The sequence below is a fragment of the Melozone crissalis genome, unplaced genomic scaffold, assembly GCF_028551555.1.
Source record: "Melozone crissalis strain CALT ecotype California unplaced genomic scaffold, PUWL_Pcris_2 ptg000160l_1, whole genome shotgun sequence".
NCBI lineage: Eukaryota > Metazoa > Chordata > Aves > Passeriformes > Passerellidae > Melozone > Melozone crissalis.
This window is the reverse complement of record NW_026535931.1, coordinates 343,661-357,006: the sequence shown is the minus strand read 5'-3', so window position 1 is coordinate 357,006 and position 13,346 is coordinate 343,661. Positions and strand designations below refer to the sequence as shown.

General features: G+C 47.9%; 1 protein-coding gene across 3 annotated transcripts in view; it reads right to left on the bottom strand.

Moving 5' to 3' along the window:
- Window positions 1-10,471, bottom strand: part of DIP2B (disco interacting protein 2 homolog B) — a 63,825-nt gene extending 53,354 nt beyond the window's left edge. For all 3 annotated transcript variants that reach the window (XM_054293535.1, XM_054293536.1, XM_054293537.1), the window contains exon 1: window positions 10,374-10,471. In XM_054293535.1, the coding sequence (XP_054149510.1) occupies window positions 10,374-10,455 (82 nt within the window). In that variant the 5' untranslated portion in view covers window positions 10,456-10,471. The remainder of the gene's footprint in view (window positions 1-10,373) is intronic.
- Between the last annotated feature and the right edge of the window lie 2,875 nt (window positions 10,472-13,346).

Below are 13,346 nucleotides of genomic sequence, written 5' to 3'. Positions count from 1 at the left end.
CCAGGAGAAAGCCCAAAGGAGAGCAGGCAGTACAGGAGAACAGCGAAAAGCAAACAGAATGTGTTTGGACAAGAACCAAAATCCAAACCCTGGCCTCTGGTACTAACCCACTGGAATCAGCAACAGCCACAGGTAACAGGGAGATTTCAGGCCTCCCTGTACAGGAGCTACAACAGAGGAATTGGAATTAGGGAAGAGAAAGGTCCAAATGTGCTTTTTTTCCTAAAGTCACACCTGGAAAAACAGCTTTGTTCAGATTTATTAAAAATCAGCTTATCCACCATGAAAGAGAGGAGACCCACACCATGAGGTGAGTAATTACCCCTAAGACAGGACAGGAATCACAGGAACATCAGGTACGACTTAGCTGGACCCAAATGCTTTTCCTTGCAGCTTCCGTGCTACAAGCAGCTCCTTCTAAAAGTGTTTTACCAAAGCTCTGTCCAATGAACAGGGATTTGATACACAAAAGGCAAAGGGTAATTACAGCTTCCTGTTTGCTCTTGCCTGAGATTTTTTTTGGAGGCCTACTGCAAAAAGAACTGCCTTGAAAGTCCTGCAAGGCAACACCAGCTCCAAGGTTATAGATTTTTCTGATTTTGGGGAAATATGAGAGCTAATTAACTCAGGTCTCTGTGCTTCTGGTCAAAATGATTAAAACAATGTTCCCAAAATCCTTTGACATTAATGGCAACTGGCCCTACACAATTTTTACGTGCTGCAATTTTAAAACAGGACTTAACAAGTAAAGTGTATCAAACACAGGAATAACTACACAGAAATGTTTGCTCAAGGTTTCTAGGTGTGGCTGCAGCCAAGACATAATAGGATTATTTATATCTGACTCATTTGCTTCGCCTTCATCCACAATTCTCCCTATTTGGGACTCACTAATTGACTTCTTTCTGCACCATACGATTTTTTAAAATCAGGACATCTTCAAGAAGGACTTGAAAATTTAAAGCAGAGAGGAGAAATGTCACGAATACAGTGGGTTTATATCATGTTCAAACATGATATAAACCCGACCATCACCATGATGGAGAAGCTTCCTGAACACACAGCATGGTGAGGCATCCACTCCCTGCTAATCAGACTGCACATGTCACAGTGTGAGTGACAACATCTCAGCCACCAAATTCTGATGTCCCCTGCTCTGTGTGCTCACCTCACCCTGTGCATCTCCCCCCCTTCCTGCCTGGGAACTCAAAATAACAATACTTCCCCCTTTTCACTGCAGCAACTTCCAACCCCAAATTGCGTAAGAATGGAGGTTTTCATTCCAATTACAATGAGAATTGTTCTTTTTTTAATCCACAAGGGATCACTTAAAGTTTCTGCCCTAAGAATAAACACAGGTCTCAGTCTCAAAAAACATTTACACTTGAGCACTTGACTATTCAGAGATCTCCTTTTTGTAACACAAGAGGCTTCAGTCTCATGTTCAGTGTTTTGCCAGGATTGACACAAAAGCCCAAAAAAACTGTCTCAAAATTATTTATAATTTGGTTCTTTCACTGCTCGTGAAACACAGTGAAAAGTTTGGTGTTTTCTTAGGAAATACAGCTCAGATTCCTAAAGGTTTCATCCCGTGCCCTCTCCAGTTTGCCAGAGTTCACAGCTTTCAGTGGAGCCGCGGCACCTGAGCTCCCTGAGATGGAAAGAGTGAGGTGCCAGGAGGTGAGAGCAGCCTGAGCCAACGCTGTGCCAAGGGCTTTGTTATGAAACCTGGGGTGCAGCTCCTGAGGACACACAGCAGAACTGAGGAGCTTCTCTGCAGCCTGGAGATGCAGCACATCTGAAGCAAACTTCTCCTTTCCTCATCACACACCACGAGCAGCCCTGCAGATGCCATCAGGACCTTGCTGCAGCACCCATGGGACACACAGCAATCTCCTGAATGCCAGAAATGGAGCACCCTTAATAGGCATTTTCCACTTGTATTCAATTAAGGGGGGAAAAAAAGGCTGCACAGTTTAATAACTGCAGATCTGTTTATTCTCCACCAGCACCGCAGAGGATCAGGGACTTTTATCTCCAGCTCTGATCACCTGACTCCCTGACCCCACTCTCCATCACAGGCTGAATAATCACAGCCTGGAATTTGCCATGTCACTTCCCAGCTCCTGGGAGGAACTCTCCTTGTCCTCACCCCGGTGACAATGCACATTGTGAGCAGGAATGTCAGAGCAGGAGCGGCCCAGAGTGACCTTGGACAGCTGTTAACTCAGCTCTTACCTCTTGCTAGAAAAGGAGCACAAAACTTCAAAGCCTCCTTCCCCTCCTGGGGGCTCCTTTTGGCTGGTCGGCTCCTCTCTGGGATCACAGAGAAGTGCACACTTAAAATGACAGGGAAAGCTGATGCTAGAGGTGCAAGCAGCAGGCAAAGCAGGCAGGTGTATCAGGCCACCCTGATGTACCCTGCTGCTGCTCTCTGGGAGCAAACCTCAGCATTTCCAGAAAAGGTGCTTCAAACTGAAATGGCTCCTAGTTGGTTAATTAGCACCCAAAATGAGGAGCTGATGCATTAAAGGAAACACAAACCTCCTTCAAGCACGTCCTCACCTGACAGCCCTTTCTGGAATCACACACAGGGACAGGGCCTGACACCAAATCCTCCAGCCCTCGACCTTTTCTGCTGTATCACTCCCTCTTGGATCACATCCTTCCAATTTATGGCCAACCAAGTGTCCCATCAGAACTTACCTTGCTCGTACATTGCAAACTTCACACTTCCAAAATCTCCCCTGGCTTGTCCTACACACACAGCATCAGGTGTGTGTCAGGTGTTTCCCCCTGGGCAGGGGATAAAGCAGAATTTCCTCCCAAGGTTACCTGCGCAGCTCTCAGAGAACTGAATTATAAACCTGTACTAGCAGAACACCAGTGTTTCTGTTCCCAAGTAAATGTCTAAATGCAGTGAGCTGAAATCCAGGAATACAAACACTGACTCATCTTTGCAGTTTATCTCCAATAAAAGCCTCACTTGTCCAACTCCTTTAGGACTAAGCCACAGGAACACCACCCCTCCTAGGAGCAAAAGGCAGGAAAAACATCCCAAACAATTCTTTTGCACTGCTGCACTTTAGACCTGATGTCTGACATTAGTCCTGATCCCAGAGGCAAAATGGGAGCTCTCCATGCCCTCAGCCACCCAGCTCCCACGGCTCCAGCCATCCTAAATGGAATGCATTATTCCTGCATTAAAACATATGTTTTTCAAGGCAGCCAGCCATCCGGCTGTTCCGAGGGAGATTACAGAAGACCTAATTTTATCAGGCAGGGATACAATTCTCCTGGTTGTTTTTGCTCCCTAGGGACATGGAGCTGGTGAAAGCAGGTTGCCTGACTGCTGGGGAACAATTCTGTCACCGATCACTCAGGCAGGAACTGCAATCCTGGGTCCATAAAATGTATTAATGGATGCCCTGTAGGCTCTGTGGGCTCCCATCCCTCTGGAATTCAGGAAGACCTAGTTTGCATCAGCAATTCTCAAGTCAACAAGAATTAGAAAGAGTTTATGTTGGCAGAGAAGTGCTAAAACTTTTAAGCCTTTTTTTGTTTCCTTTTTCTTTTTATCAGCTTAAGTTACACTAAATAAAACAAGGTGATTGCTCACAGCAAGGAAAGTTATGTTACTATTACATTACTATCTTTGGTATAAACTCAGTGTAACTTAAACATAAGTCCTGCCTATGTTTACTCCAAGTGGTGTTTCACAAACTCTGGGCTTTGAAGTTTGAAAAGAACACAAACTGATGGAAACAGGCATTTTACTCCAAATTCCAGGCAAGAGTAACAACCCAGTACATGATTCAAGATGAGAAATACAGGTGTGAGGCTTCTCCAAGGCTTTTCATGAAATGCAATGGGGAAATTTGTGCAGCAGATGGAATGCTGCTGCCTGCAGAGCATCCGTTAGCTATAAATCACTGTTTCCTCACACACGGTGCAAATGGAAGAGTCTTCCATTCTAATTAATAGAACGAGACATCCTGGTCTGATGACTCGTCCCTGATTTCACAAGCTCTCAAAAAAAATAATGGATTGAATCAGCCTCAACAGAGAGAAATGCTTCAATTCCTCTCTCTATGAATCCATGTCCAAAAAAGCAACTGAGCAAGTCACTGAGAGATTCAGGAAATGCTTTTTATAACTGAGACACATGGTTTAAAGAAAACCATCCTAAGAAATTATCTGCACATTGTATTTGAAAGAAATGCAAACAGGAACTTCTGCCCATCCCTGGGGAATGCTCACCATGAGTTCACTCTTTGGCTCCTGAAACTTGCCACTGAATAAACACGATAAATCCAGCGGGCAGAAAACTTCATGACAAACACTAATCAGAGAGAGGGAACCAGGAAGGAGCCATCACCCTTTCCAGAGCATCACCAGTGAGCCAGAAACACGGGGGGTGCTCCACGTGCCCTTCCCTGCGGCGCTCCAAGGATTGCTGCACGTTGGGAAGAGCAGCAGCTCTGTGCAGCTCCTCTGCCACCCATCACATTTCCCACTCAATATTTCATGCTACAGCATTTAAAATAGCAAACTGGAGATCAGTTATCTAGGACACCAAACTCCAAATGCTCTAGTGCAGCTGTGCCAGGCCAGCAGGTCTGGTGAGCAGTGCCAGCCTGGGCACCCAGCTGGAATGGCAAACATCACCCATCCTGGAGCTCTGACACTCATAAAATCCACACTGGAACCACTGCACCCATCCTGGAGCTCTGACACTCATAAAATCCACACTGGAACCACTGCACCCATCCTGGAGCTCTGACACTCATAAAATCCACACTGGAACCACTGCACCCATCCTGGAACTCTGACACATAAAATCCACACTGGAACCACTGCACCGCACCCATCCTGGAACTCTGACACTCATAAAATCCACGCTGGAACCACTGCACCCATCCTGGAGCTCTGACACTCATAAAATCCACACTGGAACCACTGCACCCATCCTGGAGCTCTGACACTCATAAAATCCACACTGGAACCACTGCACCCATCCTGGAGCTCTGACACTCATAAAATCCACGCTGGAACCACTGCACCCATCCTGGAGCTCTGACACTCATAAAATCCACACTGGAACCACTGCACCCATCCTGGAACTCTGACACATAAAATCCACGCTGGAACCACTGCTAGCAGGTGTCCCCTCCACCCAGCTGAGGAAACTGGTTCTAATTCCAGCAAAGCTTCACAGGAGCAGCCAGGGAGGAGGTGCAGGACTCTCTCTAAAGCCTCTAATTTCCTCCTCTCCCCAAGGCAAAGGGTCAGAGCTGCAGCTTTCAAAAGAGCCCCAAACTCGCTCCTCATTTCCTAAGTATAAAAGGGACAATGCAAAAATATGCACATTCTTTAACCTTCCTGGGTATTTTTTATTATTGCAGTCTGGATGCTCCAAAAACCTTCCTGCCCTTCCCCATGTTTACATGCTTCAATCATGCACCAACAGCAAACCCAACTCCCACTCACAGCAGCCAAAATATTTCATGCAGTATTTGTGTTTAACTCCCTCTCTCCAAACCATTAATCACTCAAATCATTCTGCTTTGACCATCTGCAGGGCAGAAATCTGTGATCGTCTTGTGGACCTTCTGTTTGCTGCCCTGGTGATAGATCTGGTACTTTGCTCCTCTTGGTCACGACTGGAGCTGGATTTCCTTTTCCTGTGCCACAGACACTGCACAGAATCCATGTGCTCTGTGCTTACATCCCTTTTTCCTGGGCTCTGAAGCTAAAGAAAATACAATTTCATCCACGGTGAAAGCAGATGAGGGATCTTTATCGGGATCTCTGTAGAGCCAAGCTGATGATCCCTGGGTGAGCACAGGCAGCTCCCTGTGACAGCTCCAGGAGGTTTTGGGCATTTCAAAGCTCTCACTCTGTACCTGCACACAGAGACTGCACCAAAGCCCTGCACAGATTTCTCAGCAGATTTGGGACCCATCTGCTGCCAGTCCTGCAGGTAAATGAAGGAAGCAACATTAAAGCTTTCCCAGCGCTGGTTTTGCCTAATGCAAGACTTGTGGGTGAGATGCTGCATAAATGCACAAAAACCACCTGTAAGTCCTGTTAGCTACAGGCTGATCAGATCCAACTTGCTCATGTTTATAAAGCTCTTCTTCAACCTTTTCTGTGCTTTGCCCACAGTTCCTCCCTGAGTGGGGGAAGCAACTGAAGTGAAACATTTCTGCTCACTCAGCACAATCCATACAGCCAGTCCCTACTCAGACAATTACTTCCTTTGACTCTGTAATTTAAATTCTGTGCTTCAGCTGCTTAATCTATAAAAAAGGCCCTCACCTACTTTGACAGGCGCCTGGCAATCAAAGATTGCAACCTGAAACACACAATTTTTAGAAGATCAGAGAAATACCCTGATTCCGTAAGAAATTCCCAAGCCAAACAAAATAAAGGCTCTACCCACTTGCTTGAGTCAACATGTTTTCTTCCAGTAAGGTTCTATCCCATTTGGCTGGCCTTAGTCCTGAGTTAAAACCATTCTGCTGATACTCCTTTTTCCATGCATGCCACCATCCTTCTGTTTCCTCTGCAAATCCTCACACAGAGCTCTGCTCTGCAGACAGAGACACAATCAGCTTCAAAAGGAACAGACCCAGGTGCACGGAGCCATTCACAGAAACACCCACCCGAATCCGAAGCAGACAGCAAACGTGTGCTTAGCCAGCAAAGCAAACAGAAAGCAGCTCCTTCTGCCCACGAGGCAGGAGGGAGTAACCCTGCCAGAGCCCACAAGGGGCTGAAATGACCTCCAAGGGCTGAGCTGCTCACAGGAGCTCCTGGTTACTACGAGGTGGAATTCCCTGCCCTTCCCTGGATAGTTGGGTATCTCCAGCTGGGGTTCTCACCCCTTTATGGTCAGAAACACCAGGCAAGGCAGAAACCACAGTGACACAAACCAAAGCAGCTCTTTATGTGGGTGTTTAACCCCTGCAGAGCCAGGCTGGGCCCCGCTGTCACCTCCAGGAGAGCACATTCCCCACTCCGGCAGTCACTAACGTGCCCTGTGTGGAACAAACCCTCTGAACGTGCCTAATTAGAGCCTTTGAGTCCGGATATTCCAGAGCTTCCCAGCTCCATTAGCAGCTGGGATGAGGTTGATGTGAGAGGAGATGCTGGAATGTTTCACCCAAGGTGCAAAAACACCCAAACCCAGTGCTGAAGTGCCTTAATATTAATATTTTTCACCGAATATGAGATGAATTCAGACATTTACCTCGTTCTGGGCACCCTTCAGCACACACTGGGAGCATTCTAAGGAACAGCATCATGTGGTGGATCTGAAGTCACCTTCACTCAGGGCTGCAGCTCAAGCCAAAGGTGACACTGAGCTGCCACACTCACAGAGGTGCGAAAACAGGGGGAAAGTTAAAGTTAAATAAAGTGCATTTCCCCAGCACTTTCACTCATCAAACAGAAACAGATGTAAATACAAAGACAGCCCTTCCCATCATTAGTGATGCATAATGTGGGTGTCACTGACAGATGAAGAAAAGCTCCAGAAAGAAAAATATCCCAAAAGTGAAAAAAGAAGGAAAACATGAGTAATGAGCAGGTTCCAGGTCTCCCACAGCTCCATGACCCAATTCTCAGCTGATATATTGTTACTTGAACATTCTTCCTCAGAGGTATCAACACTGATCCCTTCTGTGAGGGAATGGAAGCTCTCCCTAAGTTTGACTCAGGTTTAAATTCTCTTCACATTGATAGAAAACAATGAATCCTTATGCACACTGAGAAATGAATGAGTTGGTCTCAAATCCATCGCCAAGACCCAAGGCATGGAGTAAGATGCAATTCCTGTTGATTAATTAACAATTAATGTTTTCTGAAGCACGTCCCACTCTTTGCTCAGACATTCCCACTGCAGCCAGGGATGGGATGACTGTTACCCCTGCACTGACCACAAGGCTCAGCAAGGAATAATCCAGGGGTATAATTAGTCCTGTTGCTCTGTCTGCACAGATTGCTCCTTAAGAAACACTCATGGCTCACCATTGCAAACTCTGATTTCTATTTCCAGCATACATTAAAGTAATCCTGCTCCACTTTGCATGCTGCTTGCTGACACAGCACCTTTCACAACCACAACGCCAGATAAAGTCTGAATACTACATTTCCCCCTGTTTTGTTATAAATTCTCTACTCTGTGGTGGTTAGCAGTAGCAAATGCCTGGATGAAGTTCACTGCAAGGCTCAGCACACAAAGTGTTTGTGCTCGCAGCCCCTGAGCCAGGTACTCCCCACTTTCACACCATCCATCAAGGACAGAGCCATCCCCAGCTCCTGCTGTCAGGGATCCTGAGCTACTCCCAGCAGCTGCAGCTCCTCTCCTCTCCTCTCCCAAAAATGAGATGTTCCTATGCAAAAAAAACCCTGACAGAAATATCCACACAGTCAACAGTCAGTGACAATCGAAGCTGCAACAAGGGGGTGGCAAAAAAAAAGGATCAAGTGTTCTTATCTGAGCAACAACTGAGCAGTGGCACATGGAGCCCTGCTGCCATTTTTAATAAAATGCTTCTATTCAATATTGTTTACTGTCAACAGCCCATGGTTATATTCGGCTGAACAATGCACACACAGGCCTCAAAATCCCTCAGCTTAAGCCTCAAACTAGGGCGTATTTTTCAAGAACTCCACAATGACATTACCTCACTCCCCCTTCCCACAGCTCAGTTATCTCAGCGACAACATCCCCTGAAATATGTTCCCAAGAATTTGGGGACACAGTCACCCAGAATTCTCTGTACTCGTGGGGTTTTTTTTGACAGGAAAAAGTGATTTGCACAAACAAATCCCTGATATGCATATTAAGAAATCCAAGTATTAAACCCACAAAGGGGCAGTGGATTTAACATTCAGAGAATTACTTACATAACCCACAAAACTTCACTCTGTAGCACCAAAGTTGAAGCTATTGGAGCAGCTCATTAAAGATTAGTGGGATGTCACAGCAGCCAGTCCAGCAACAGAGTTCATTTATTTTTAAAATTGCAGTACAATCTATCACAGGGTCAAATCATAACGGGCTTTCAGTGCCACAAGAAACAAACCTCAGAAAATCCAAGCAAACGCTTAAAACATTTAACAGATTCTTTTTAAAACCTATTTCATGTTACGTTTTGAGCAACACCGCCATTCCTCATTCTTTGTTATCACGGAGTCCCCAAAAGCAAACACTAGATAAAGTTTTATCACTTTAGTTAAATGTCTGCAGAAAGTTTATCTGGGAAAGAGCTAACAAAAGCCCCAGGCAGCCAACATCAGGGGTTCAGCTGTGTTGGGAAAGCAGTGCCATGGCCTTTTCTGCTGGCACAGCCCTGAGTGCCAACGTGGGCAGCGGGGCCTGACAGCCCCCAGCTCACCCCGGCAGTGAATTCCTGATCTCCAAAGAGTCAATAAGTCTCTTTTATGCACTGTAGGCTCTGGGATAAACAGAGCAAGATGTGCCTGCAACTTGATTTTTCTTAATTTTTAATGCTAAGAGAGATGTGGATGATCATTGTAGGGTCCCTTGGGACTCGGGATATTCTGATTCTCTGGTTGTTCCAGCCATGCAGTGAACCCTCCTGAGAAGGCACTGATTTTGGCATCAAGCTCCGTACCCTGATGGGGGGGGGAGGAAAATTTAAATGATGCAAATCTGAGCTACCTGCTCTGCAACCTTCCCCCTCCGCCTCAGCTTCATCCCTCGCCCTCCGGCTTCGCAAGGGAGATTCACAACAAAGCTGTACCGAGAGCAGCATTTTAAACGCTGGGGAACAAAGACAAACCCATGCAAAAAAGGAAACAACAACAACACCAAAAAAAAACCACCCCAGCAAAAAGCGCATGCTCTGAACGGATTATGGCAAAAGAACTTATTCAGAAAGTGGGAATAACACCGGGTTTGCCGTCATTATTGTGACCGAAGTTACTGCGGCTCCCCCGCCCCAGAACTGCCCGTCCCGGGGTCTCTCACTCCCACTCCGCATCCTGGGCTCGGGAGCTGCGGAAAAGAGGCCACAAGGAAAAAAACACTCCCGAGAGAGGGAGGGGGGGGGGTCAGGTCACCATCCCCGGCAGATGAGGCCCCTCCGGGGGTTCTCCCCGGTTCTCCTCGGGGTGCCCCGCACAGAGGATGCTCCCAGCGCTCCTTCCCTTGAGACACAGCCCCAGCCCCGGCCGGGCCCTTCCCTCCTCCCCCGGTCCTCTCACACAGAGCCCGGAGCCTCTCGCCGCACCTCCGGCACTCCCGACCCCGGCACCCCCGGCCCCTTACAGGGAGGCTCCGCGGCGCCCCGCGGGCAGGGCCGGGCGGGCCGGCCGGGCTCCGGGCGCTCCTCACTCACCTTCCGAGAGCTCCAGCTCCAGCTCGGCCAGCTGCTCGCGGACCTCGCGGGGCAGCGAGGACACGGCCGCGGGCTCGGCCATGGCGGCGGGCGGGCTGCGGGCGCGGGTCCGGCGGGGCTCAGCGGCCGCGGGGCGCGGGGGGAGCGGGAGCGGCCGCAGCCTCCGCCATGGCTGAGCCCGGCGCCGCCGGCACGTGACCGCGCGGCGCGCGCGCCCCGGGCCCCGCTGCGCCCCCGCGCGGCCCCGCCCCGCGCTGCAGCCGCCCCGCGCCCGGCGCCGGTCCCCGTTCTGGTCCCGGTGCCGTTTCTGCTCCCGGCCCTGGGACTGATCTCTGTGCCGGTTCTGCTCCCGGCCCTGGGACTGATTTCGGTCCCGGTTTTGCTCCTGGTCCGGGGACCGATCCCGGTTCGGCTCCCGGTCCTGGACCTATCCCGGTGCCGTTTCTGCTCCCGGTCCTGGGACTGATCCAGTTTCCAGTTCTGCTCCCGGCCCTGGGACAGATCCCGGTTCGGCTCCCGGTGCCGGTTCTGGTCCCGACCCTGGGACTGATCCAGTTCCCGGTTCTGCTCCCGGCCCGGGGACTGATCCAGTTCCCGGTCCGGCTCCTGGTCCCGGCTTGGCTCCCAGCCCTGGACCGATCCCGGTGCCGGTTCGGCTCCCGGTTCTGTGACCGATCCCAGTGCCGGTTCGGCTCCCGGCCCTGGGACTGATCCCGGTCCTGGTTCAGATCCCGGTCCTGCTCCCAGTCTTGGGTCCACTTCCCATCCCCATCCCCGGTTCTGCTCCCGATCCCCGGTCCCAGTTCTGCCACCGGCCCATTCTCTGTCCTGGTTCTGCTGCCGGGCCCCTTCACCAATCTTGGTTCTGTTCCCGGTGCCGATTCCACTCCCATCCCCAGTCCCGGTTCTATTACCGATCCCCGGTTCTGCTCCTGCCGCCCGCCCCTGCTCCCAGTGCAGCCCCCAGGCCCTGGTCCCGGTCCTGGTTCTGCTCCGGGCCCGTTCCCGGTTCTGCTCCCGTTCCTGTCCCCGTTCCCCCCTTCACCCCCATTCTCAGCACCCCCTTCACCCCCATTCTCAGAACCCCACCAGCACCTGCACTAAAAACATTTCACCCTCCACAGACACAAGGAACAACTCAGGCAATTGTGGTTTAAGGGTTTTTTTTCTTTTTTTTTTTGGTTTGTTTTCTTTTTTTTTTTTTTTTGGTGGTTTTTTTTTTTCTCTTTTAAATCAGCTTTATTTTTCTAACTGTTATTTCAATTTCCCATAGCACCTTGGCAATGTCAAAAACAAATACAAATACATGTATTATCATTTGAACACTTAAAGCATGAACCTACTTTACACAAATTTTGTTTTGGACATTTTGACAACAGGAATAAACCAGAACAGACAGTCTAAAAGCCAGATAAGTCGCTTTTTTCTCCTTTCCTACCACTTTGAAGAGAGATCGTCAATGCCAAGGGGAAGCTGGATTCATCCGGGAGGAACAAGATGTCTGTAGTAACTCGAGCTCAATATATTATCTGAATATTTTGTATTCTATAAAAATTAGAACAAAACCCATTTATGCACAGTCTGTTTACATTTGAAGTTGCATTTTTTTTTTTGGAAACTGTATCCATAACTGAAGTTCCATAAAAATAAACATCTGGTTCTTAAATATAAAATTTTAAAGTTGTTACAGGTTAGTTTGCAGATGGATTTTTTTTCTCAGAAATAAGTTGCTTTAACTCCATTTCAAGTCCTCCCAACTGTACATTAAAAACAGACTCAATGAACCTCTTGAAGTGCCTGAGCTAAAGGCACTGAAGAGAAGAGCCAACTAAAATACTACAACAACCCAAAATTATGTACCATCCTAAAGGAAGCTCAGACTATATGGAATATATACACGCAAAGAAGAGCATGATAAATCATTCAGATTAATGGCAACAATCTTACGTTTCAGAAGGAAATATCAAAATTAGAAACAAAAACTCTATTGCATATCTGTAGTAATCAAGGATTTACAAAAAAACTCATCAGAAGCCATTTCCCCCCGAAGTGCATTTCTGTTGCATCATCTGTAATACAATGGTGCATTTTACAAATTTAAAATATCATCTGTACATACCAGATATCTCAGCCCAGGTAAACTCAACCTGGGAACAGTAAAAATCGCAGACAGTTTCAAGACAATTAAGCTGATATTGACAAAGTAGTAAGGCCATAGCTATTTAACTACAGTAAAGCATTGATTAAGTCACTTATTTGCTACTGATCTGCCACAGTATCATCTTTCTCTTCTGGTTAATAGTGGGTTATTTTTTTTTTTTCCTACAGCTAAAACTGCACCATCATACTGTGCCAGGCTAATTAAAGAAAAACAAAAAAAAACCAACAAAACAACAAGAGCAGGAATGTAAGATACTATAAAACTAACTTAATGTTAGAAATCAAAAGAAACAAAACTTTTTGCACTTTTAGTTTTACTATCACATGCAAAGAATTTCTTCTTTTCACTCCCCAGCAGAAGCACGAGAGAGTGCCCCAATCTTTTCCACACGCAGTAATTTGGAAAAGACCTGAACTGGGAAGTGTATTTCTGTCCCAAACAGAAGTCAACAACTCTGAAAACAAGTCACAGTTCCTAAAACTGAAAGTCAGGTGTGATTTGCACCTCCTGGTATTTAACATCAGCAGAGCAGGACAGTTTGTATCCCGTGAGGGTAAACCCAGAGGGACCAGGAGAGCTCTGGGCACTTGGAGAGCACCTGGAGCCAGGTGAATCCAGGAGCTTGGGTCTGGCTCCAAACCACCCCTCTGTCCCAGTTTCCCCAGCCTGCCCAACTGGAAACTGCTGGGCACAGACACGAGATCCCAGCACGAGAGAAAAAATCCCTGCCAGGTCCCAGTGCTGAGGAGAACTCCCACCCCAACACAGCTTCACAGCCTCTGTATCCAACCGGGAATTTCCCCCTGCACAGA